Here is a 27,159-nt window from a genome sequence, read left to right as displayed (position 1 = left end):
AAAAGAGATCGCTTAGTAAGCTTTCTCTGGACCGCGGCGTTCATATTAAATACTAACATTTTTACTTAAAATGACGTTAACTTCAGATTTCAACCTTAGTCTATTCACAAACCAAAAGAACAGGGTGTTCCCCAAACAAGTATTTTTAAGAATCAAAATTTAAAACCAATTCAAAGTTTTCATTTTGCGACCTTGCAAAATAGTGATAGTTGGGGTAAAAGTAGCCAAGTTGGCAACCCACACCCACTCCCAATCGCACACGGAGTAGGACAGCGCTGTGGCAACCCTAAACACGTGCTGGCTGCAAATATTGAGGACTACATGTAGTCGGGGCTCCATCGTACAACAATACGGATGAGCGAACTTAAGCACGCAGCTTTGTGTATTGAACATGTCATCGGCAAAATTTGTGTCAAAAACCCGACCGCAAATACCGGTCCAGGATGCTCGGGAAGGGACTCTGCCGGGGGAGGGGAAGCTGTTCAGGTGCCTCCATTGCAGCCATTGTTGTGTGCGGAGGCCAATGCCGTTTTCACAATATTTTCAGTTATGCTGCTGCCCTTCCATCGTACCCCCTTAGCCCCCTTTTTTGCCACATGGCCTGCCACTTTGGTCCCCTCTTACCGCACGCCCCTGATACGGACTTGGGTTCGGACTTGGCCTGCTGCTGCTATATGCTATACATCAATTTAACAAGCAAGCATGCACCTGGGAAATTAGCCGGCAATAGTGGTATTTTTCGGACAACGCCAACAGCAGAGCTTATGACACGTACATACGGAACGAATTGGCCCGCTGAAAAGGAATACTAGCATTTTCCGATCATTTTCTTTGCATCCCGTGCACTTGAACCTCTTAGCATGGTATTTTTGGTTTGAAATATTCGTTTATGGTCCATTTATACTGTCGACTGAAAGACCTCGGGGTGCTGTTGCTTTTGGTACTCCCAAATTGATGTGGATTATTGCATTTCAGTGTCATGGCTTCTTATTTTGTTTATAATATATTTAGGTAAAGTAAGTAGGTATTGACTGTTATGGTATGCTAAACTATAAAGCTAAAAATAGTGACGATCGCAACTTAATCAAATAAAAGTTGTTATATCAACTTTCGTGACGAAAAATGATTTTACATTTGACTAAATAAATACAATATCTAAAATGTACAAATCTTAAATGAACCGCTCTACAAAAAACTTTAATAAAATAAAGTTATCAGGTTTGAAGGCCAATCCATTGAGAATTTTATTACACACTCATCACTGCTTGACACTCAATATTTGGACAATTTGTTACATTGATTGGGATAAAATTCGAATTTAGTCTGGTCGAAAATTACGATTAAGGACACTCGAGCAAAAAGTGAAAGGAAACGTAATATTCAAAAATTAAGCGAAAAAAATATATCTGAACGAAAAGAAATATCATTAAGTTAAAATTAGTTCTCCCTCTTTCACAAATTTAATCCAGCACTGACATTCCGCAAAAATTTATAGTTTTAAGCCCATCGTCGATGCAAATGTCAAAGCAATCAGGGTGTGCCGTCATGAAACCCCGCAGGCAGTGCACCTGAATTCGACTGGCGTCAACAACAACAGCTACCTGTCCCGGGATTGTGTATACCGACTCCATATGTATATATGGATATGCCCCCATATACAAAGATTTCTTCACCCACGATTAGTTGGCGCACACACTGTTTCCGCGCCATTTGCTGTCACTTCGCCAGTTTGCACATCGTCAGACGGCGACGACATCGCTGCCAAGTCCGCTCATGCAGCACAGGTCCTGTATATTTCCCCAGTTTTTTCCTTCTATTTTTGTAGATTTCAGTGGAGGGTGCGACATGTCCTTCCTCTGGCTAATGGTAACTGGAAATGGCAGCAACTCGCGCCAAGGCTGGGCGCCAATTCTGTTTGCTTTTACTTTTCATAAGACAACAATTTCGGCTTCGCTGCAATTTTCCGAGCTATTGGCCCTGATCAGGCTGATGAGTGGCAGTAGCCCACCGCCCGACTTCTGGCCTAAAACTTTGTGGCTGCCCGAGCGCACGTTTCAATGGCAGATGTCGGCCATGCATCAAGGTGCCTCGGTTCGGGCCAAGTTTCCACCTGAAAGTTGGTGGACCTGCTCCTCGTTCTTAAACGCGACACAGTAAAATATTTCAACTGTTGTATTTTGACTCTAAAAGATTTGTATTTTAGGTATTTTAAATATATAATGTATACATTAAACTGTAAATTAATATAGTGTGATAGAATAAAATCTTAAATTTGATTTATTTTTCAAATGTTAAATTAAATATTTAATTTAAGTTCACCAGGAATACATATTTTTCAAAATTTAAATTTTTGTACAATTTTTTTACACAATTTTTTTTGATGAAATCCCAAGATTCTTATTAATGATATTCTATTTCTTGTAATGCGTTACTTAGATTTCAAATGCCTACATCTGTTGATAAGTCCACAATTAATTTTATTTAATATTCTCGATGCAATGTTTTTAAATTAAAACGTTTCTTTCTGTTTAGTCCGATTCTTGCTAAAACTCTGGCTCCTGTTGGCCGTCGATTTTCCCAAACGACAATTGCACTGGCTTCTATGCCTGTTCTGGGCTCTTGGCCAAACTCCGCCGTTCGGACCGTGGCAATGGCAATCGCGCTGATTGTGCAATGCAATTTGGCCGACGACTTTGTCTCGCCTTGGTCAGGCAATTGAATTGCCCAAATTAGCTCTCGAGTGGATCGAAGGAGGAGAATAGTTTCAAACTGCTTCCGTTGCTGTTTAAATTGCAGCCGCTTTAAGAGGAGGGAATTGGGAAGTTATTAGTGTCTGAAGAGGTACTATTGGAAATGGGTTAATACCATACGCATCTGGCACAATTGAGCACAACTAATAGAGCCTGAGTTTGTGGTCGCCAGCAATCGAGTTGCTTGGTTACAAACAGATATATGGAAGATGTTTCCACTGACCACACAATGTCCCGAGGTAGTGGGAAAATTAGACACTCTCAAGCAGTATCGCAATATTATGTACTTCGTAATACTTAACTTAAATACTCACGATTTAAAAAAGTATGCAACTGATTAAAACAAAAACTATTTTTTTAATCCACACCTAAAGAGTCAAGGATCACCAAAGTTTATAGAGGATTCAAACCAAAAACTGCCTAATATCTAGAAACTTTTATAAATGACTGCTAATTAGGGGAGAGTGGGGGAATTTCGTCAGCATTTTTTCAAAGCTATTTTTTGTCCATCTTGAGACACGTTATCATATTTCTATTTTTATTGTTGAATGCGGTTAGCACCAAGCTTTAAAATGTGACATTCCCCTATTTTTTTAATTAGCTTGGTGATTTATAAAAAAATAAAATGTAAAACCAATATACTGGGGCAATCTCACCACACAGGGGGGTAAAATCACCACACAACTGGGGAAATTTCGTCACCTGAAAAATGTAGGGAGTTTAACGCCTGAAAATATGCTACACTGATCAAGCGTACCATTTTTGTTGACGTCCTATATTTGTTGCTGCTGCTGGTAGTCTGTTCGTTAGCCAGCTCGTCAAATATAAAAATATGTATTTAAAATAGGTGCGAATTTACCCTTGGCGTAGGGTGGCGAAATTTCCCCAGACCGTACTTTTTTAGAAATAATTATTTTTCTTGCGAAATTAGGCGCGAAGTTAAAAATCACTGACGCAGAAATGCACATTATAGCACTGTGTATTATATAAAAAATCGTGTATCTTATTCCTTTTGAATTGTGGCATACAGAAAAAATTTCGTCGAGAACTAAATGTAGCTTTTGAACTGTTAAAACACATTTAATATTATAGCTTAATTATCTTGGCCTTCTGTGCAAAACAAATGCATTGGTTGTGTCTGGCCGTCTTGAAGGACTAAAACAAAAAAATTATATATTTTTACGACTTATGGATTCCGAGATATTGCAGGTGACGAAATTGCCCCTGTGACGAAATTCCCCCACTCTCCCCTAATTAACATTTTTCTTAGCTTTTCGTATATTTGTTAAATTAAATGTTACATTTTAAATTTAAAAAGTAACAGATTGGGATTTTAAGGCTTCAAGGCTTTTAAATTGCCCCTTACACTACATCTTAACAGAATCTTAAACGCGACGCATTTTACAACATATTGCCAACTCCCCAGGAAGAGTCCGTTGCCACGCCTCTTGGAAAGTTCACTTGTAATGTATTTAAATGAGAGACAAGCCCATAACCAGCGCCATTTTCCTGCTGGCCCACACGTCGTGAGTGCAAAAGTTTTGCTATTATTAAGGGCCTCATTGTCGGTTTTGTTGGACCCTTGGCGACTGTCCGCCGCCACTTTCCCCCACTTTTCCACACACGAATATGTACGAATGGGGATGGGGCAAACCCCACCACATTTTGCCCGCCGTCCCGACCCCAACCACACAATAAAGAACAATATATTTCACACAACTTTGTTCATATTTTTAATGTCAGGAGTATAATAATTACGTTCATTGACTTTGTTAAGTAGCCTACTTTATGCTAATGTGATTTCATTGCATAAAATGGAAACGGCCAAATGGTGATGGTGGCAGGGGCTTTGCAGGGAATATTTTTACATAATTGAATGTGCAGGTTCCTTAAGTGACAGTTGCTGGTGAAGTTTAAGTGCTTATGTCCCATTATTTACTGACAATTTCTACACTTGGGGGATGGAACTGCAACTTTAGCAATTTTTACATTAAATTGTCAACATTTTCTTTTATTTAAATCGTAATGTTTATCTGTCAATAAATGTGAATTTATTTATTTTTCTGTTGGTAAAGTAATTAAATCTAAAAATTAATCTACAAAAAATAATACCTCCTTTGGTCGATTCCATGTCCATTATATTAATTAAATTATGTATGTATTGCAGCGAGCAATCATGCCATAAACCACAAGTATTAAATTTAATAATTAAACTACTGATAGTTATTAAGAGGTACCACTTATATGAAATATTTTTGCAGGGCCTCAATTATTGAACTACCACGAAAACGACCTGCTTATCAGTACTTAGCAGAGGACAGTTAAAGCCTCAATTAAATTAAAAAGAATTACGTAAACAGGGAAGGAAAATCGGGCAGCACGTAATATTTGTGTATGAATACGTCATACTTGGAGAAAGACGACAAACCAAAATACGCAGACTGTATCGATTTCGTTGGCTATTTCTGGATTTCTGTGCCCTGCATTGCTAATACGCCGTGTTGTGCTCGCATTATTTAATGTTCAAGCTACCGATTTCGCTCGGCGGCTGCAATGTCAATATCAAAGACACTGCGCAGCAAGGTTGCGGAAGCCGTATTAGTGTCCCGCCGGAGAACTGCTGAATTTCTGCTGCGCCGCTAATTGAATTTACAGGGGCATCAGGTGCCACTATGCGAGGTATAAATTCCGGATTGCCAATGAGCGCTAATTAATAGCCAAGCGAACCACGCAACGCGGCGTATCCCGAAACACACGAGCGCGAAACGTGAAAGTCTCTTAAATTATTTCCCTTACTTCCGGCAGATCTTTCGAATTAACGGCTTCAAAATGGTGGTCAACTTCAAGGTGTTTAAGAAGTGTTCCCCGAACAACATGATCACGCTCTACATGAACAGGCGTGACTTTGTGGATTCCGTTACTCAAGTGGAGCCCATTGGTAGGTATAGCAAAAGTAAAGGACTCAAAAGATTAAATCTGCATAAAATCAACATTATAAATTAATAATTCGGTAGTCTACGTACATATTTAAATAACAACAACATAACCTACAAAATATATTACGCCGTGTAAAAAACATTTACCTTTTTGTACTTGAATTATGAGAATTAAATATTTAAAACTCAAGCTTATTAGTTACGTGACCAGGCAAACCACATGGCTGGGCCATTGTTTCGATAATCTCCGATTAATTAGAATGCCTTTGCAGATGGAATCGTGGTGCTGGACGATGAGTACGTGCGCCAGAACCGCAAGATCTTCGTGCAGTTGGTCTGCAATTTCCGCTACGGACGCGAGGATGACGAGATGATCGGCCTGAGGTTCCAGAAGGAGCTGACACTGGTCTCGCAGCAGGTGTGCCCACCCCAGAAGCAGGACATCCAGCTGACCAAAATGCAGGAGCGCCTGCTGAAGAAGCTGGGTTCGAATGCCTATCCCTTCGTGATGCAAATGCCGCCCAGTTCGCCGGCCTCGGTGGTCCTCCAGCAGAAGGCCAGCGACGAGAGCCAGCCCTGCGGTGTGCAGTACTTCGTGAAGATCTTCACCGGCGACAGCGACTGCGATCGCTCGCATCGCAGGAGCACCATCAACCTGGGCATCCGCAAGGTGCAGTACGCACCCACCAAGCAGGGAATCCAGCCCTGCACCGTCGTCCGCAAGGACTTCCTCCTGTCGCCCGGGGAGCTCGAACTGGAGGTCACCCTCGACAAGCAGCTGTACCACCACGGCGAGAAGATCTCGGTGAACATCTGCGTGCGCAACAACTCCAACAAGGTGGTCAAGAAGGTCAAGGCCATGGTGCAGCAGGGCGTCGATGTGGTGCTCTTCCAGAACGGCCAGTTCCGCAACACGATCGCCTTCATGGAGACGAGCGAGGGCTGTCCCCTGAACCCGGGATCCAGTCTGCAGAAGGTCATGTACCTGGTGCCCACCCTGGTGGCCAATTGCGACCGTGCGGGCATCGCCGTCGAGGGTGATATTAAGCGCAAGGAGACGGCCCTGGCCTCCACTACACTGTAAGTACAACAAAAAGGATTCAGAATTATTGAATTCAAAAATTAAGTTTTTTAATAGAGTTATTTTCATTCTAAAAAAAAAGGTTTTAAATCTTTAGATTTGAGAAAATCATATTTTAAAATTGAAAACTATTTGGATTTCTTATCTACAATTTTTAATGTGTCAATTATGCAAAATTCCTAATGAACACTTCGGAAAATTTTAATACAGGTGAAAATGTATTTTCTCTTTATTCATTAAAAAAGGATTCCTTTTATTTAATCATTTTTTCTTAATTGAATAGTAAAACATATAGGTTATAGGATAGCTATTACATATTATAATTTCCCTTACTAAATTTATAAAAATTATAAATTATATAAAATATATTTTTCGTTTTAGGATTGCAAGTCAGGATGCCAGGGATGCTTTTGGCATAATTGTCTCGTATGCTGTGAAGGTCAAGCTCTTCCTGGGCGCCTTGGGCGGTGAGCTCTGCGCTGAGCTTCCGTTTATCCTGATGCACCCGAAGGTAAAAGGAAAAATTGCCAAATATTATTAAAATAGTTAACAATCAATCACTTAATTGCAGCCAAGCCGCAAGGCCCAACTGGAAGCGGAGGGCTCCATCGAGGCCTAAACAGAAGTGGCTACCTCAACCAAAGACAAAAAATGGCGTATTTCTAAAAGTCTACCCGATGTTTGTGGATCTTAAAAAATGCTGATGTTGCTGAAATGTTCTGAACTGCAGTCGTCGTACTTTTCCTATATAGCAAATCCAATATTCATATATGTGTGTATGTGTATTATATTTATAACTCAACCAACAATTAAATATGAACAGAGTTTATGTATCTTTATGGGAATATTAAATTTGAAAGGAACTGAGGAAAAAAAACACACCAAAAACATTGGAAGAAATATTAATAAGTCTTCCACGATGCGGTCGAATTTAGAACGAGAAATAGTCTAAATAACATTCAATCTGTTGAATAGAGCGCACACATGCCAAACACTTCATAATGCACTATCACAAGGCGTTTCCTCAGTAGGAATTTGATATCTAGAAACGTTTGCTGATTATGTATTTATTGGAGTGCAATGGGGAAATCAACAGAAGCCAATGCATTCTATTCAATTGCTAATAGTGGGTCTTGCATTTGTGGCTAAGTAATTCCAATTATTGCTACTCTAAGAAGCTGAGGAGCAGCCTAATTAATTCAGGACAAAGATGCTGCAGGAAATTTACTGCACTAAGACGAGAATAAAGGGATAAATTGATATAACACATTAAATGTAAGGTGAATATTGAAAGTATTTAAAGTAACTTAAAACTTAAACTAATTGTTTGTTTTGTTTTAAAACTGCGACAATTTAAGTTGGGAATGCTTACAGCCAAATGGTTTGTGGCACTTTTAATTGGTTAGAAATATTTACGATAAAGCGTCTGGCTGTTATTAATTTTCTGACAGTTTGGTCACAATTTGTGGTGAAAACACAGTTCAAAAAGTAGCTAATCACGTTGGGGCAACAAACCAACATTTTGGCAAACCAGGTGGAAGATTAGTCAACATGATTTCGCATAACAGCTTTAATCGAATTTCATTAATCCCGATTAGATTATCGTCTTCAAAAGTGGTCATTTACAATGCATGACAATAAAATTGCATTCCAAATACGCATAGCGCCTATATAACCGATAAGATGGCGACACTCAAGGCAGAAATAGTTGACCGCATTTATAGTTTAATCAACTTTAGTTTTGGTTACCTACTTTTATTATGCGAAGCAGAAAGTACTCTACAGATTGCTTTTTATATGAAATTAAAAATTAAATTAAATAAAAAATATTTTAGTGTATACTAGTGCTTAGGTGCTAGTGCCCCTTAATAGTCATTCCATGGGTCTGATAATTTCGTACACCTACGATCTGATATTGGTTACCAAGTGGTTTTGGTAGTTAACGTTCGGCGGTTTTAAGCAGCTACTACCGTTAGTCTGGCTGATAAAGGAACACCCACAAGAAATTCGGTGCATTAATCAAGGTCTTTGGGCGCTCAATACATACACTTAAGTCCCGATCACCCCACCTTATCAGTTGAGCAAACAAAAGCCCAAGCAAATTAGTACAGTAGACATGCTGATTAGCCGCTGCGCTATTTACTAGTGGATAATCTACTAAGTGGTGCATGAATAAAACGAGTAGTGCTATTTTTCCGCTGGGCAGTCGCTTGGAAGCCTTTGTCTCGCCTCAACATGTGTTGCAGCTGCTGTGGAGTGACCCAACAAAAGGTCTGGGTCTTTGGACTAGGAACCCTTTTCGCGGTTTCCGGACTCTTGGCCATAATATGCTGGCCCGGCTTTATAGACACGCAGATTATGAAGGTGATTGAGGACTAAGGGTGTATAGATAAATTAAATGAGGAGTACTGAACGATTTATTAAAAAGGCCCTGCCACTGACGCCCACTTCGAAGACCTTTGAAAAATGGGAGGTGCTGCCCATTCCCGTGTATGTCTACATGTATCTTTGGAACTGGACAAATGCCGCAGATGTCCAGGCCTATGGAGTGAAACCCACTTTCGAACAACTGGGTCCGTATGTTTATCGGGAGGAGAGAAAGAAAATGGATCTGGAGTGGCACGATAACGGAACGGTGACCTTCAGCCCCAGGAGAACTTGGTTCTGGGAGGAAGAGCTGTCGGGTGGCAAGCAAACGGATCTTATTACTGCCCCACATTTACCGTCGCTGGTGACTAACATATTTTTCCAAAAATAATATTTATATGATTTGATAGTTTTTGAAAATCCTAACGAGAAACCTTTCATTTTTATAGGCTGCCTCCAACCAAATGCGTAATAGCAACGCCTTTTTAAAGTTCATGTTCAACCAGGCTCTGAATGCGAATGGAGGACATCTTTTCGTGACATACACTGCAGCCGAATGGCTCTTCGACAGCTTCTACGATGAGTTCCTTCACTACGCCATGACCCTGAACAATCCCTTGGCCCCGGCAATCGAGGATGATCACTTTGCCTGGTTCCTCCATCGCAACGGATCCAAGGACTTCGAAGGACCCTTCACCGTTCACACAGGAGTGGGTGACATTAAGGAGATGGGTGAAATTAAGTATTGGAAGGGCCAAAACCACACGGGATGGTACGAGGGTGAGTGTGGACGGCTCAATGGCAGCACCACCGATCTCTTCGTGCCAGACGAGCCCAAGGAGAAGGCCTTGACCATCTTTATTCCGGACACTTGTCGAATTATAAATCTGGAATTTACCGGCGAGAGCGAAACGATCCAGGGCATTACCGGATGGAAGTACGAAATAACACCGAGCACTTTCGACAATGGCCAGATCAATGGGAACACGAAATGCTGGTGTCCTTTGGAAAGGCAGCCGGACAACTGTCCAGCCAGCGGCGCTACAGATTTATCGCCTTGTGCCGAGGGAGTTCCGATGTACCTGTCCGCCGATCATTTTATGTACGCGGATGAGAGCTATGGCAACACGATCAACGGCTATAGTCCCAACTATGATCAGAACAACTTCTATATCATCATGGAGCGCAAGATGGGAGTGCCGCTGAAGGTCAATGCCAACGTGATGATCACTTTGTACATAGAGCCAGATCCCGTTATTGAGTAAGTAATAATATTAAACATTTTTGAATAATTTAACAAAATCTTTTATCATTCACCAATAGCATACTCAAGGACCTTCCCAGTTTCTACGCACCTCTTTTCACCACCGCCAGTCGAGCTGAAATCGATGAAGCCCTGGCCTCAGAACTTAGGGTAAGTGTCAAAAAAAACTATTATGTACATTAATTAGCTAATAATTATCATTACAGTTGGCGCTCAATCTGCCTGCGATTGGAAGATATACTGGAGTGGGACTTCTGTGTCTGGGTTGCATTCTTATAGCTGTTGGTGTCCTTCTAACCATTAAGAGGAAGTGGTATGGCCAATCTGAATCGGACAGACTAGCTCTCAAGGATAACGAGGAAACCCCAAATGAACCAGGAACAGAGGCCAACGATGTCGACCGAAATTTGTAATTTAGTATTAACATTTTGCATAAAGCCAAGCACATGAATGTGATTTTCCAAAAAAAACTAGATGTGATAATTTACAGTAGACCTTTTTTTTCTTATGGTAAGCTTTATGTTTAAGTTTACTTTTAACAATTTTTCTATGTAACATTGAAGCTTTTACTTTATTAAAATGGATCGATTAAATTAATGCTAAGTTCTTTAAATGCATAAAAATAATCTGCCAAGTTACTAAAGCCACGGCAATGGGTAAGAGATATTTAGTAATTGCCGAGAAAGCACAATATAAATAAAATAAAAAAAAAAACCAAGAACGTTTCAATATTGTGCATCTATGATCTGATACCCGTCACTCTGTTAAACATTTTTGTGTTCAAGATTTTTTAATCTAACGCTGTGACATCGGAAACTATAAGAGCTAAGCTGGAGAAAAAATTACAAAACTCGAACTTTAAAAATTGCCCATAAATCAAATTTTCCATGAATTTTGGTCATAACCTTGTTTTATTTCCTGGAATGTAAACTTTCAATTTGTTGAGTTTTTACCATAAGTACAGATGATTTACAGTTGGCCAAGACTCACTTTTTTCGAGCTCTAGCGCTGGCATTACTTATCCATATTGATCTGTATGGCAAAGTGAAGCTCTGATCTATGATCAATGAAACGAAAATTGGCTCAATTTTCCGGAAGTCGGAACATAAAAGAGTCAAAATCTGCCAAGTGGGCCACCCCTGTTCCGAAGGTCCGATTTTCATCGAACTTTTTTACTTTTCCGGTTTACAACGAAAATATAAGAACTTCATTTGAACGGTTTTGCGAAATTTTGAGTTTTACCGGAGTTATAGGGGTCAAAACATGGCATTTTTGTCACTTTTTCGAAAAAGTTGCACTCAGTCATTAAATCATAACTTCGGAACGGTTAGAGATATCTTTATGATGTTTTCACTAATCGCTCAAGAATTATTATGGCTTTCCATAAAAAAATGTAAAAAAAAATTAAAAATTTTTTTTCTTAAAAATAAATCATAATTTTTTTTTAGTTTTTATTTTTTTCAGTGTTCTTCACCAGCTATAGTGTTTAAAACCATTTGAAAATGAAGTTTGATTCATTACGAAAAAGATCAAAAAAAAAAAAAGAGTGGCCCGGCCAAAGGTTTTTCGCAATATCAATTTGAAGAAGGGCGCACAGCGGTTTCCCATACAAAAACGGCTTGCTCGTGAAAACTGGCTGGTCAACACATGCCGTAGCGAGCGTAGCGTCAGCTGTCAATGTGGGACTTTTTGCCGTTTTGTATGGGAAACCGCTGTGCGCCCTTCTTCAAATCGATATTGCGAAAAACCTTTGGCCGGGCCACTCTTTTTTTTTTTTTGATCTTTTTCGTAATGAATCAAACTTCATTTTCAAATGGTTTTAAACTCTATAGCTGGTGAAGAACACTAAAAAAAATAAAAACTAAAAAAAAATGTTAATTTATTTTTAAGAAAAAAAATTTTTAATTTTTTTTTACATTTTTTTATGGAAAGCCATAATAATTCTTGAGCGATTAGTGAAAACATCATAAAGATATCTCTAACCGTTCGGAAGTTATGAAAAAATGACTGAGAGCAACTTTTTCGAAAAAGTGTCAAAAATGCCATGTTTTGACCCCTATAACTCCGGTAAAACTCAAAATTTCGCAAAACCGTTCAAATGAAGTTCTTATATTTTCGTTGTGAACCGGAAAAGTAAAAAAGTTCGATGAAAATCGGACCTTCGGAACAGGGGTGGCCCACTTGGCAGATTTTGACTCAAAAAGAAATTCGATAAAATTGGAAATTTAAAATTTTGAGCTTTAAACAAGAGAGAATGCCGCAGCATTTTAAACCTGAACTCTCTAGCTTGTATACTTATATTGTATACTTTTTTTTACAATGTACCCCTTAAGTAGAATGCAAAATAATTTTGATTAACTTTACTCTTATCTAAAAGCCCCAATAATTTTTTAATCAGCCCATAAATGAGCCTGAAGAGAATTCGTGCTTGACCAAGTATTGCAGCAAGCTTTTGTTGATTAGCCTACACTCATAAAAAAAAATCGAAGAATTTCCTTAAAATCTAGAAAATTCTTTCTTGAATTTTTGCCAAAGGCGACCTCACCTTTGTTTCAAGAAATGGTTTTTTTGAAAGGCACCATTAAAACCAGAAAAAATATTTCTTGTTTTAAGAAATTAAATTTCTTAAAACAAGAAAGGGTTTTTTAGAAAGCCACCATAAAAACAAGAAAAAATATTTCTTAAAACAAGAAAGGCGATTCTTGTTTTAAAGGTGGTTTGTTTCTTGTTTCAAGAAATTTAATTTCTTGAAACAAGAAAGGGTTTTTTAGAAAGGCACCTTTTGAACAAGAAAAATTCTTTCTTGTTTAAATTTCCTTTCAAGAAATTTTATTTCTTGATTTAAGAAATAATATTTCTTGAAGGGAAGTTTTATATTAACACTGAAACCCTAAAAATAAAATGTAACTTGGTTTTTTCTTTTGCATATTTTATTTATTTAAATTTAAAACATTTAACACTGAACATTTAAACAATTTTAAATAACACATTTTTGACTTAAGAAAACATTATTATAACCAAATATGTAGTTGCAGGCATAAAAAATTATTTTCTTCGGCTTTCCTCATCTGGAAAAAAAGAGTTATTGGGATATCAATGATTTGTTTTTAGATAAGAATAGATGTTTTTAGATAATAGATAATAATGTAATGTTAATAATAGCCAAAATACAAACACGTTGGTCAGACGACCGAGAGAGGAGCAAGACAGGTAGAAAATGAAGAAGGAAGGGTTGAAAATCGAATTTCAGAGAGAGAGAGGCACGGGAGAGACACGTACATACATACATATATATTTACATACAGTCCTTTGCGCGAAGGGAGACCGAATGTAAGCAGGGCAGATCGTGTCAGTTTTAAGAAGGTGAAGAGAGAAACGTCGCGACGCGTAGGTCAAGCGAGCGAGAGAGAGGAGCAGAATATGAAAGGGTTGAAAATCGGGTTTCAGATCGGGTGAGCCGCGTACATGCATAGATATTTACATGCATACATAAGTATGTCAAACAAATACAACATATTTTTCTTACCTTAGAATGTTTTAAAACAAAATTACAGCTTCGCTAAACAAATTATTTGGCTGATGCAACTGCAGGTATTTTCACTCTGAAAAATAAATAAAATGCGAGTAATAAGATAAAGTTATTATAGAACTCTACACCCACAGATTTATATACAAATGTATGTATGTACGTAGCTCTTAGCTAAAAAACCATTCAACTAAATTGGTACACGCTTGGTAAAGAGATTTGAAATTTATCCTTTAATTACATACATACAATTGTACGCCCGCTATACAAAAAATTATATATTTACATACCTTTGAATATTTGGAAAAAGGCTTAACCTCTTATCCGCTTGAAAATCACGTCCATCACTCACGAATTTTTTTCACAACTGACGCTCGGGGGATCAGAGAAGTCGGTAGCCGGGTAGGCCCTTCGTCCCACTTCGTTTTTCTTGTCGTTAACATTCGGCAGCCGAAGGAAGTCAATGGCTACTTTCCTATATTCTACGGTCATTTCATTCATATATTCAAAGGTGATTTTGTCCTAAAATACGTACAAAAATGTTTTGGCTGCGACGGCAAAACAGACATATGAGATTTTCATTTTTCTATTTTTAAGAAAAATTCTTTCTTGAATTTTTTCCATCAAGAAAGGTTTTCTGTATTCAAAGGCCAATTTTCTAATAACAAGAAATTTTTTTTCTATTTTCAAAGGTAGGCCGATTCAATGGCGAGATTTCCAAAATTTAGAAATTAATTTTTATGAGTGTATCATAAGTGTTCCAAGTTAAGAATTCAAAACAACGTTAAAAATAGAAGAATCAGCCGTTAATTCGAGAGTTCCCGCTTTTAAATCTAATCTCAATGATGGGAACATCAATGAATCCCAAAAGTGGGCTCGCCTATAAATAACACAAGTTAAAGTGGCAGGCCTACCAGTTGCAAAAATCGATCGGAGGCAATGTGTTGTAGCTGTTGTAGTGTGCGCCAGCAAAAGATCTGGGTCTTCACCCTGGGTGGCCTGATCCTGGCCATCGGGATTTTTCTGGCCTCAGCTTGGCCAGCTGTATCTCGGCAATGGATTCGTAGTCTCTTGCCCTTGGCCCCCAACTCCTTTATCTACAAACGCTGGGTGACGACGCCAATGCCGCTATATAGCACAATTTACCTCTTCAACTGGACTAATCCGGAGGATTTGAACACCGAGGGCGTGAAGCCCAACTTTGAGCAGCTGGGGCCGTACACTTTCAGCGACTTCAAGGTTAAGGAAGACTTGGAGTGGAATCAGCCCGAGGTGACTTATTTTGGCAAGCGCACCTGGCACTTTCTCCCCGAAAAGTCAAACGGCTCGCTGGAGGATGTGGTTGTGGCCCCACATTTTCCTACTCTGGTAAGTTTTATTTCAAGTTATTGGTTGTGTTATGCGAGCACTGAAAAATACTTTAAAAGTTACTCACATGTTCTGATTCACTCCTTAATATTTTTTTAGTTTTTCTAAATATTTAAAAAAAAGTGTCATTGTCTAAATTTGTTTGTAAAATGAAACGCGGATGTTTTCAAACTAAATAAATTTTTATTAAAACGGAAAATTTACTTATAGTTTTTTAAAAATGATTTAAAGTTACATTTTTTAATATTTTGATTTTGAAGAAGCCGAATATACTTAAATCCAGTATATTAGCAAGTCTATATTGCGAGTACCGAGTCTCTGTGCGAATGTCTGTCCCCACATCAAGTAATCCCCGCTAATCCCGCTGTCTGATTTAGACAGCTGCCTTCTATTCACGCCGATTACGCCGCATCCTGCGCAAGGTCATGAACTTTGCCCTCAATCGCGAAGGCGGCGCCACCCACATGACCCACACAGCTGGTCAGTGGCTCTTCGATGGCTACTACGACTATCTGCTGGATTTCGTGGAGCAGCTGCACTCGCCCTTGCTGCCAGTTTACAGCAACACCTTTGGCTGGTTTTACGAGCGAAACAACTCGAAGACGGCCGAGGGAAACTTTACAGTCCACACTGGCCATGGAGATCTCGGCCAGATGGGGGATCTCCTGCTGTGGAACGGAGCGAACACGACCAGCTATTATCCCGGCGAATGTGGCAGGGTCAATGGCAGTACGGGCGAACTCTGGTCACCGGACAGGCAGTGGAACCAGCCCACCTCCATTTTCCTATCCGATGCAGCGCGTTACTTGAACCTATTCCCCAAGGAAAACCTGACCATCGATGGCATAGACGTTTGGCGCTATGAGTCCACCAATCATACCCTCGACAACGGCCAGTTGTCGCCGGACACTAAGTGTTTTTGCCTCGAGAATCGCGAGTGTCCGCGCAACGGAGTCCTGGATTATGGACCGCCGGCCTTCAATGGCCCGTTCTACATGTCGCATCCGCACTTTTACCTCACTGACGAACTGTACAGGGAAAACACCACGGGTCTGCGGCCAGAGGAATCCGAACACGGAATGTTTGTGATAATGGAACCTACTCTCGGCATTCCAATGAGTCTGAGGGGCCAGCTCATGATTAGCACGAGAGTGGTGCGCGATGAGGCAATTGAGTGAGTTTTTTTAAAGGTTTTTACCGAAATCGAATTAAACTTTTAAAATGGATGAAATATAAAAATGAACTAAAGTATCCAGCTTGAACTTATAAATTATAATTTCAAGTAAATTCACTTAAAGCTAATCAAAGCACTTAAAACTTTCTTTAGCTTGTTCAAGGATGTGGCCTATGATCACTATGCACCTCTTTTTACCATGAGAATCCATGCGGAATTAGACGAAAGCCTCACAAGGTTACTAAAGGTAAAGTTAACCTAATTGTTACTAAATAAGAGAATAACTAAATTCAATGACTTCTTCCACAGCTTGCCTTAAATGCTGCGATTATTGGAGTGTATACGGGAATCGGATTACTTATCCTAGGACTATCGGTTATCGCAATGGGCCTATTTCTCACAAAGAATCACAAGTGGTACAATGACCAAAAGCCCGAGGGCTGTCATAAAGACGACGTGGTTGACAAACAAGTCAAATGCACTTGAAACTGATAAGACTGCTAGCGCTAACAAAGCAATAATCCGGCTAATCACTGGTGAAATTTTTGGGCATTGTTTAAGGCTATAATCAGTCAGGGGTCTTTAAAGACGGGCCATAAAAAATGCAAATTACGTGCTCGGCTAGATTATCCAATTTCGCTCAGGTGTTGCCCAGCTGCAGGCATCTAGAATTACACTAAATTATGGCCTTTCAAATATGCTAAAATTTATTAATATGTTAATAATTGTTTTTTGCTGTTCGTTCATGCTATGCTAAGAAGGAAGGAGGGAGAAATCCTTGAGCACGTAAGGTGTATACTTTATGGCGTACGAACTCTTTCACCAGGCAGAGCCGGCAAATACCAAACTGGAAATTTGAAAAATGCCAAAAGAATATTATAAGCGACTAATTTATATGCACCAAGCACGCAAACTTACGTTTTGCACACACATTGTTTGTGGCCCACGAAAAGGACGAAGGAACAAGTTAAACAATGTATGAAAATATGAAAATTATATGACTGCCAGTATGTGTCGGTCGTAACTTTAACAAAATCTTTGTTGGGGTGAGCAAGCTGGAGTAATAAGATACGTGGTTAAAGAATTGCCATAAATAAATACAAATATTTTATACAAAAGACTAAAAATCAATAAGTAGCTAAACAAGAGAACGTAGATTATTAAAGAGTTTATTTAAAACACCGTTGAAAAACTAGCGCATAGGTTAATTACTTTGTACTTATATTACGATTTATATGTTAAACGGCTGAAATTCAACACTACCTTTATAACAATTTTGTTGGCACAAAATACTTTCTTTATTTCAACATGAGTCAAGCATAAATTCCTGCATATTTTTGTTTTCAAATTTAATCTTGACAAATTGCTAACGGCATGTTAATAAAAGGATTCCAACATATTTGTTAAAACTTATTTTACAGCAAGCTTAGTTTATCATTTTTGTGTTCGGCTTATACATTTACCACTTTATTGCATTTTTGCATTTTCTTTTTAAATTGTTGGTCAGCACTTGATTTACAGCCTAGCTCTGAACTTTATTATTTATTTACGAAAATTTAAAAGACTTCGCCAATAAAGCTTCATTTATTTTTCTGTTACACATTTTCTTTTGACATTGAACGCTTGATAATAGCCAGTTTCTGAAAGTAAATCGTTTTTAATTTAGTTTTACAAGTAAATTGTGACTTTTCAAGGGTTGACTAAGGATTTATTCCTTTTGGGCTTTTTTTTTTCATTTCCAAGTAACCACAGCTATGTGCAATTGTGCGTGGAATTTTTAATGAAATATTTAAGCGACGCCCCAAAAACGACAAAAAAGGCAGAAATAAAATTAAAAGCAGCAGTCTGTCAGCTAAAGAAAAAAGGTGACCAGCAACAAGGACGTTTAATTTTAGAAAAATTGGTTGTCAAGGTACGCAGACAGGCTGACATTTTAATACTTTTTTTAATGCTTATGATACCCAATAATAAGCGGGTTTCAGGTATATTACTTTTGTGACTAGGGTAATAGAATAATAGGCCATAGAAAAGAGTGGTATTTAGTTTTTTTTTACTTTGATTAATAAAAGAAAATTATTCTAAGAAATTTAAAATGGTTTTAATAGTTAACAATTTTGCAAAAATGATAACAACAAATTCAGTGAAAAATTCATGGGAAGCAACCAACTGAAACCAAATACTCACCTGCTTTTGCTATAACATTTTGTTATGCCTGTGCGGTTTTTTCTCTTGCCATAACAAGCAACAGATCGCGTCAGTGACCGACTTCATTATTTTGGCTAAATCCGAAAAACCGAGAAAAAAGAGCCTGAATGCCCGGATGGGTGAGGGAAGGTCCTTGTGTTCCCATTGTGGCCTGCTGTCCGTTTATGTCGCGAAAACTTCGGTGTCCTAATCTGCTGCCTGACGTGCATACTAATTTGTTTGCTTTTCCCGGGCCACCCACTTTGGCTGGGTTTTCCCCTTCCGCCCATCGACCTTCAGCTCGTTTGCCTTGCCTTTATGGGCTTTTGGGCTGCTGACAACCCGTAGATTATGTTGTTGGCTTTGGCTTGGGCCTGGTCCAGCGCCTTTGTATGTTGGCCAAGTCCGAGTGTGTTTTTGAGTGTGAGTTGGCCCAGTGTCATGTTGCCTTGGCTTACAGATTTTCCGGAGGTTCCATTGGCCCCCGACTTGTTTGTTTATTTCTGCCGGCCGTCCATAAAACCCTGTTTAGCTGCTTAATTTTTTCCTTTGTCATGTTGACAGTCTCTCTCGGCTCAAGGACTTTTTTTGTGGGGTTCATTCTTCGCACAATTTAATGTTATTTAATTGGCATTTAAGTTTGTGAAAATCCTTGTACTTCAAGCCGCGATAAGGCCGACATTAAATGGGGTCATTTTTTTTATTTTTACATGCGGAATCAGCACCCAACTTCTTAAATTATTAATTGCTTATTGCTCTAAAAATAACTTTATAAAATATTCCTACAATTTTTCGGAATGCAAGGGCTCAAAGTAGTTTATGAACGCATGGCAAAACATTTATGTTAAATTTAGCCAGCAACTCACCGCTAAATAAATCCGTTTGCAATTAATAATTTGTGACATTTTAACTACAATGTTGAAACCGCATCTGGCATTTTTTTTGGGAAATTGTGTTACAATTTTCTATGCCATCTGCAATGGATCTGGGTCTGTTTTTATATTTTGTTAGCCGCCAAATTGCATTGGTCCTCTGGCGTTAGGTCAGATGTTACAAAGTTGACAGCTTCAGCGGGGAAATCTGCAGCGAAAAAATGCTTAAATAAACAGAGACCATTTCGCGCTAACTCCAAAACAACAGAGAAAAAATCAGTGAATACGTGTAGGGGAAAAAATTTAAAAATTCAATTTAAAAAACCTGCCAGAATTGTTCGCGTTTCTCCTCTCATAAAACTGGTTATGGCTAGAGTGGCCGCCAAACAATTTACAGTTTTCAGTTGGAAAAACTGAGAATAGAAAATAAATACTCGCTGGTATAGTTGTAAAATTAATATTTTGCTAGTGAATTGATATCTGAAGAGGGTTAATTGAAAAGCAGTATGGTTTTGTCAATAAATGGATATAATACAATTAAGTATTAAGCAGACGACCTTCCAGTGAATAAATAATAACGCAGATTTAAACTGTATGAACCGCACGCTCTCGATGCCAGAATAGAAGTGAAGGAGAATATCGAGAGAGCAAAAGAACGTCAAAAAATAAGAAGAAGAAGCGGACATGAATGTATGCGTGTACATCAATGTAACTTTTGTACATTTGAACATTCAAATTCCAACACGCCACCTCAAAAGTTACATTGATTATCGCTTCAATTCTTGACATGAGATTGTGCTTTAGTTTTAATTTGTTTCTTCATTTCATTTTTCGTTTTCAATTCTGGGGATACATTAGATCCAGCATTTGCTGCAAGAGTTGGGGAAACCCAGTAAAACCCAACTAGATCCATTCAAAAAAAAATAACAAGAATATGAATTCAATTCAATTACTTAAGACTCAGTAAATAAGGAAATTCAAATTAATCACAAAAGACTTCATGAGATCCATTTCATATTTGGCTTCTAAAGGTGATGAATGTTCAGCAATAGTTTTACGGCTCGTAGTTGGTTTATTCAGACAGTCCCAGCTGGCTTCTCAGGGAAATAAACCGTGCAGATGGTAATGGCTTCGTCAATATGTCGGCTAGTTGCAGATCTGTGGGAATATACTTTACACAAATTAGTTTCTTTTCAATTTGCTCTCTTGTAAAGTGATACTTAATATCTATGTGCTTTGTTCTTTTATGGCAAGTAGGATTGTTTGCAATACTTATACAACCTTGGTTGTCTTCAAAAATATCTATAGGACCACTTAATTCTAGATTAATCTCATTTATTAGTGATTTTAGCCAAAGAGCTTCTCTTACTCCTTCAAACAAGGCCATGTATTCTGCTTCAGTAGATGAAGCAGCAACTGACTTTTGTTTCATGGTACTCCAAGAAACCAAACAACTTTCAAACATTTTAAAAAGATACCCAGTGGTACTTCTTCTGTCAGTTTCATTTCCAGCCCAATCGGAATCTACATATCCTGTAAGAATATTATTAAAATTAGCTACTTTCTTGAATCTAAGCTTGATATTAACAGTTCCCTTCAGATATCTAAGAACTCTTTTAAGGCATTGCCATAGTTCCTTATTGTTGTTGTTTGTATATCTGCTTAGAATACTTATTGAAGTACTTAAGTCGGGCCGTGTACATAACATAATGTACATCACGCAGCCAATTAAATTTCTACACGGTGCATCATATAATTCTTCTGATTGCAGAGCTAAATAGTCTAACTTGCTTGGAAGGGGAGTATTAACTGAATTACAATCTTCCATATTAAATTTTCTCAATACATTTTTAATATATGCTGATTGACTAAGACAAATCTCTCCATCAGTTCTATCAATTTTTATGCCAATAAAGTGTCTAATCTCGCATAAATCGGTCATTTGAAACTTGTCATGAAGGTAAGATTTAAAATTGGACATTGTATCAGATTTGTTTGTAGCAATTACTACATCATCCACATATAACAAGATATATATATTTCTCGAAATATCTCCCTTATCCAAAATATAAATACATCGATCAACTCCTAAGTTTACAAATCCAACATCCTTCAACACACTTTCAAAAACTTCGAACCAACATCTAGCAGCTTGCTTAAGACCATATATAGCTTTATTAAGTTTACATACTTTATTCTCATGAGTGTGATTTAGGCCTTTTGGAACGCTCATGTAGATTTCATCCTTTAGTGTTCCGTTTAAAAATGCAGTTTTTACGTCCATATGATGAACCATTAAATCGTATTGATTTGAAAGTGCCAACAAAAATCTAAAACTGGAAATTCGTGCAACTGGTGCAAATGTCTCATCGTAATCAGTCATATATTCTTGAGTGAAGCCCCGCGCTACAAGTCTTGCTTTATACCTCACTAAGTTCCCAAATTCATCTTGTTTTGTACTAAATACCCATCTGCAATCAACTATGTTTTTATTTTCTGGCTTATTCACTAAGGACCACGTATTATTTTGAAAATGAGAATTTAGTTCATCTTGTATAGCTTTCTCCCAGAAAGATCTATCCTCACGAAACTTAATCTCATCAAAGGTATTAGGAATATCATTTAAGCATATTTGAGTATTCATGAGACATCTTTCTAAAAATCGATATGATAATTTGGGTTTACTTTTAATTCTTTCACTGCGTCTGATTTCACCATCATTTTTATTTTCTTTTAATTTATCACCAGTTTCAACAACTGGATCGGCATTCTCTAGACATGTGGAATTTTCATTGAGCTGTTCACTTAACTCAGAATCAACAGATTCCTCATTTTCCACCAAAGGAAAATCCAACTCTTCATTTTCTCTACTTAAAGATTCAATATTTTGTTCAACAATATTACTTTGAACCTCAGAATCTTCTCCATGTAAAACTCTTGATTTTAACATGTTTATTTCATCCACCACAACATCTCTTGCTATCATAAATTTCCTCGATTCCTCATTCCACAATTTATAACCATTTGGTTCATATCCAACAAGTATAGCTTTTATTGACTTTTCGTCAAACTTTCTTTTTCGAACTTTATTTAAAGCATATACCGTCGAACCAAATATCTTAAGATATTTCAACAGTGGCTTTTTGTTATGCCACATCTCAAATGGTGTTTTATTTATATTTTGCAATGCTTTACTTGGGGTTCTGTTAATTAAATAGGTTGCTGTTAAAACAGCCTCACCCCAAAAATGCTTATTTAGTTTAGCACAACTGATCATAGATCGAGCCTTTTCGGTGATTGTTCGAATCATCCGTTCTGATACACCATTCAATTGTGGAGTATGAGGAACCGTTAAATGATAGCTGATGCCTTTTTCAACACAGAAATCACGCATTTCGTTTGAAAGATATTCCCTTCCATTATCGATATATAAATTAACAATTTTTAAATTGAAGTGAGCCTCGCTCTTTGCTACAAAGTCTTTGAAAACGAAAAACACATCCGACTTATAAGTAATTAAATAGGTCACACAGTAATGTGTATACTGGTCAATAAAAACTACATAGTAGTTCTTATTATCAATGGTAGAGGGTGTTATTGGACCACAGACATCGGAATGGACAACAAATAATGGCCGTGTAATATTTTCTTTATTCTTAAATTTTTGAAACTTTAATCTAGATTGCTTGCCATTTATACAAGCCTCGCATAATTCATGGTTTAAATCAATATTTTTTAAAATATTAGTATCTTCAAAAAAACTACTTCGTTTTATTTCTAAAAATTTTCCTACACTTATGTGGCCTAATCTTTCATGCCATAATCGATACTCAGCACTATTAGAAATTTTAGAAGTAAATATTTTACTGTTCAATTGAAATTTGATAATTGGTACATTGTACTCACATATTCCGTTAAAGGCCAGTTTACCATTTTTAGATACTTTTACACCTCCAGGGTTAAATTCGATGGTCATGCCTGCATCCTGCATCTTCTTTACCGATAGTAAGTTGTGTGGAATATCCTTACAATACAAAACGTTTTGCAAGGTGATTTGGTTTCCGCAGCTGTTAAGATTGACCACTCCTTTGGCTGTAGCGTAGATAAACTCTCCGCGTTTGGCAATCTCGATGGCCACATTTGATTGCAAACGCTCGTATTCGGAGAACAGTGCTGTGTCATTTATAAGATGGTCCGATGCACCTGAGTCTAAGATAAACTCAGCCTCGCTTGCCATTGAACTGGAAGTTGCATTTCTCAACATGAAGGCAAAACTACGCTCTGGTTGGCTTGTTGCTGCTGTTGCCATCTGAGCCTGCCCATCTTTCCTTTTGTTTTCACTAAAGTTCTGATTCAGTTGCCTTTTCAAAAGGAAACAATCTTTCTTTAAATGACCTGGCTTGCCGCAATGAAAACATTTTGGCTTCGGTTTGAAACTTGGCTTAGACGGATTCTTCTTGAACTTCTGCATTGCGTTACTTTTAAATTTTGTATCTTTGAACTCTCTTTTACCTACTGCTTGCAAGACTTTAACACTCGTGTCCTTACTAATATTCCTAAGCTTAATCTCTTGGTCAAGAAGTCGCGTTTTTACAAAAGCTAGAGTCAAGTTACTTTCTGATAGAGTCTCTATTGCGGTTATAACTCCATCATAACTGGGTGGAAGAGTTAGGAGTAAATGGGAAATTTTATCCATGTCATCTAACTTTGCTCCTGACGCGATAAGTTCAGTAATGAGGTCATCGAAGAAATTAAAATGATTGAGGAGTGAAGTGTCACCTTTTAATTTCATGGCTAAAAGCTTCTTTCGCAGAGATAGTTGCGATGCCAAGCTTCTCCTTTCGTAAATTGCATCTAAATTTGCAAAAATTTGCTTAGCAGTGCTTTCACTGTTAGCGTAAGATAAGAAAGCATCACTTAAATATTCAATTATTAAGCTTTTTGCATTGCGTTCTGCCTTTTTTATCTCATCGGTCACTTCTGCATGAGTTTCATCTATAACACTCAAAATATCGTGCTCCTCTAACAGCGCTCTCACTCTAAACTTCCATATTGAATATTTTTCTCCATCAAACGGTTTGATATTCCTTTTTCCTTTATCCATTGTATGGTTCTCTATAAAGAAAAATACCGCAACAACTACCTGGCAACTCTTCTTAGCAACACCTAACAGCAACCTCCAACAGCAATAACTCCGCAACAACAACTTTTCAAAGTAATATTTAGCAACAGCGGCCAGCAACTTTCAACAGCATTAACGTCGCTCAACACTGTCCTGCAACAATGTCTTTCAGCAGCAGCACTGTCTGGCAACACTGTCCCGCCGCAACGTGGAGATTTGCGGCAAATTTGTCGAAGCGTTTGTGTGTGTGTATGTGTTCTCGGCGAATTCGTAGAAGTTCTAGAAAGATCACGGCGAATTGGTGATATGTATGTAGCTTCTTCCTGGAAATATAAAATTGTTTTGCAGCGAATTTTTCGCAGCGTTATATATATAAAACCAATTTAACTCTCTATAGTTTAGGAATCGCTCCTTGTTGTTCATGGACCACCGCATGTATGTAGATACGCATATTCGTATGCACACACACACATATAACTTTTTCACTTTTATGCACTTTCACATTGTAACGTTAAAAACACCATTATTTATTCACTGCAATTGTGTCTGGGCCCATAACCTATGGTTTTGTCAATAAATGGATATAATACAATTAAGTATTAAGCAGACGACCTTCCAGTGAATAAATAATAACGCAGATTTAAACTGTATGAACCGCACGCTCTCGATGCCAGAATAGAAGTGAAGGAGAATATCGAGAGAGCAAAAGAACGTCAAAAAATAAGAAGAAGAAGCGGACATGAATGTATGCGTGTACATCAATGTAACTTTTGTACATTTGAACATTCAAATTCCAACAAGCAGCGTGTAATGAAATATGCGTATACTTAGTTGGAAGCCAAAAACTAATTAAACATCTCAGTTATTCACTGGCTTCTCGAAATTCCGCAATTAAAACTGCGCCTGGCCAACAATCATGGCTTTTAGCAGCTGCCAAATTTTTAGCACGCATACGCAGTGTGTGCCGAGCGTTCTAATTGCCTGCATTTATGAAGTGACCATTAAGGCCGAATGCAATATGTAATGCAAGCTCCATTTCCAGCTGGTTTTCCAGTTTGGGCTAAGGACAAGACTTTAAGTCCCTTTTTCTGGCTGGCAGAAAGCCAAAGGCGAAGGATGGCCCAAAGAAAGTCCAAGATGCCGGAGCATCTTTTGCAAAAACAATTTGCCCCAGGATAGAAACGTTAAACGGGCAGAAGTGTTGGCCAGAAAAAAACAGACTACATAAATTCGAGAGGGAAGGCAGTCGATGTTGGACAAAACGAGCTGGCTCACATTGTTTGGCATCGTGTCGGAGCATATGACTATCCCCAGTGTTCGGGTCATCGATGCAAATGCAATTTCATTCTGTTTACCAGGCACTTAACAATGTCCCCTTTAATGCTGAATTTATCCCTTTCCATATCCGTTTGGCCTAAGGCCTTATTTGCTCGACATTTTGCAGCAGCTTGCATATGTGCTCCATCAACTGAATCGCACAAAAATTCGCACTTCCGCGTTCGCTTCCGCCGAACATGTATATCGATCAGCCACCTGCGCTGCTCGCTTTCAGCAATTTTCGCACTTAAACCGCAGAAATTTTGTTAAATTTTCATTAAAAATACATGGGCTGGCAATTGTGGCAGCTGTGTCGGCATCAAAATGTCACTGCATCCCCACCCTCATCCCCCTGAAAAGCTTTCGCATCCGCTCCTGCAGCCATGTGTGAAAAGTTTCTGGGGGTTGAGTGGGCGAGGGGCTGTCCCTCCAACGGAATATCCAAACAAGTTACACCAGTTTGCAATTATATATGTAAATATCCACGTGGGCGTGGCTGTCGGGTCTATTTTATTTAAAGTTCCCAAGAGTGATGCCCAAAATGTTGCGAAATACCTTGGGGAAGTAGCTGCTACAGTAAAGAAGAACTTTAAGTTTTTCTCTTCTTATAATAATTATTATATTTATAGTTTTTACACACCTATTTATTTGAATATCCAAGATAACCTATTCCGTAATTAAGAAACCAATGAAATTCCTTTCAAGCTTCATGGAATGTATCTATTAGTCTCAGATACCAGTACGATAAATTCACAAACATTAAATTCATGAATTAAATAAAGAATAACTTTAAGTTTTTCTCTTCTTATAATAATTATTATAATTATAGTTTTTACATACCTATTTATTTAAGTATCCAAGATAACCAATTCTGTAATTAATAAACCAATGAAATTCCTTTCAAGCCTCATGGAATGTATCTATCAGATAAAATACTGGCAAAACTGTGAAGTGATATGAGAATTCCGTTATAAATACCAGTACGATAAATTCGTCCCATTAAATTTCTGAACTAAGTGCCTCCACAAACTCATGCCAGGCCAATATCTATTCCACATTATTTTCTTACTCGAAGCTAAAAGCTCCACATTGTTCTGCAAAATAATCAACTATGAAATTCTATCCACATTCCATTGAACCCGTTTCCCCTACGCATTTGGCCATAATTGTCAACCACATGCCATTTATGCCACTGGGC

The 27,159-nt window shown here is 38.1% G+C and overlaps 3 protein-coding genes and 1 long non-coding RNA gene across 5 annotated transcripts; 3 read left to right on the top strand and 1 right to left on the bottom strand.

The window, feature by feature from the left end:
- Positions 1-5,457: 5,457 nt before the first annotated feature.
- On the top strand, positions 5,458-7,600 carry Arr1 (arrestin 1). The gene is made up of 4 exons (XM_017156792.3): positions 5,458-5,688; positions 5,959-6,766; positions 7,149-7,278; positions 7,339-7,600. The coding sequence occupies exons 1-4, from the start codon at positions 5,580-5,582 to the stop codon at positions 7,384-7,386; spliced, it is 1,095 nt and encodes a 364-aa protein (XP_017012281.2). The 5' UTR covers positions 5,458-5,579; the 3' UTR covers positions 7,387-7,600.
- A 1,378-nt stretch (positions 7,601-8,978) lies between these two features.
- ninaD (neither inactivation nor afterpotential D) lies at positions 8,979-10,995 on the top strand. The gene is made up of 5 exons (XM_017156796.2): positions 8,979-9,131; positions 9,196-9,498; positions 9,584-10,395; positions 10,458-10,548; positions 10,605-10,995. Exons 1-5 carry the CDS (start codon positions 9,003-9,005, stop codon positions 10,809-10,811), a joined length of 1,542 nt encoding a protein of 513 aa, XP_017012285.2. The 5' UTR covers positions 8,979-9,002; the 3' UTR covers positions 10,812-10,995.
- Positions 10,996-13,300: 2,305 nt separating this feature from the next.
- Positions 13,301-14,616, bottom strand: LOC138914976 (uncharacterized). Of its 2 annotated transcripts, XR_011420676.1 has the most exons (4): positions 14,460-14,616; positions 14,215-14,399; positions 13,925-14,000; positions 13,301-13,466 (listed from the first exon to the last, which is right to left on the bottom strand). It is a non-coding gene; the product is annotated as an uncharacterized lncRNA (long non-coding RNA). The 2 variants fall into 2 exon arrangements; XR_011420675.1 differs by having other exon boundaries at positions 13,303-13,466; positions 14,215-14,601.
- Positions 14,617-14,863: 247 nt separating this feature from the next.
- Positions 14,864-16,952, top strand: LOC108067599 (protein croquemort). The gene is made up of 4 exons (XM_017156704.2): positions 14,864-15,292; positions 15,670-16,466; positions 16,620-16,713; positions 16,776-16,952. The coding sequence occupies exons 1-4, from the start codon at positions 14,864-14,866 to the stop codon at positions 16,950-16,952; spliced, it is 1,497 nt and encodes a 498-aa protein (XP_017012193.2).
- Positions 16,953-27,159: the final 10,207 nt, after the last annotated feature.

Source organism: Drosophila takahashii, chromosome 2L (assembly GCF_030179915.1).
Source record: "Drosophila takahashii strain IR98-3 E-12201 chromosome 2L, DtakHiC1v2, whole genome shotgun sequence".
NCBI classification, from domain to species: domain Eukaryota; kingdom Metazoa; phylum Arthropoda; class Insecta; order Diptera; family Drosophilidae; genus Drosophila; species Drosophila takahashii.
The sequence above is the reverse complement of the archived record's forward strand: the minus strand, read 5'-3'. Positions and strand labels throughout refer to the sequence as shown.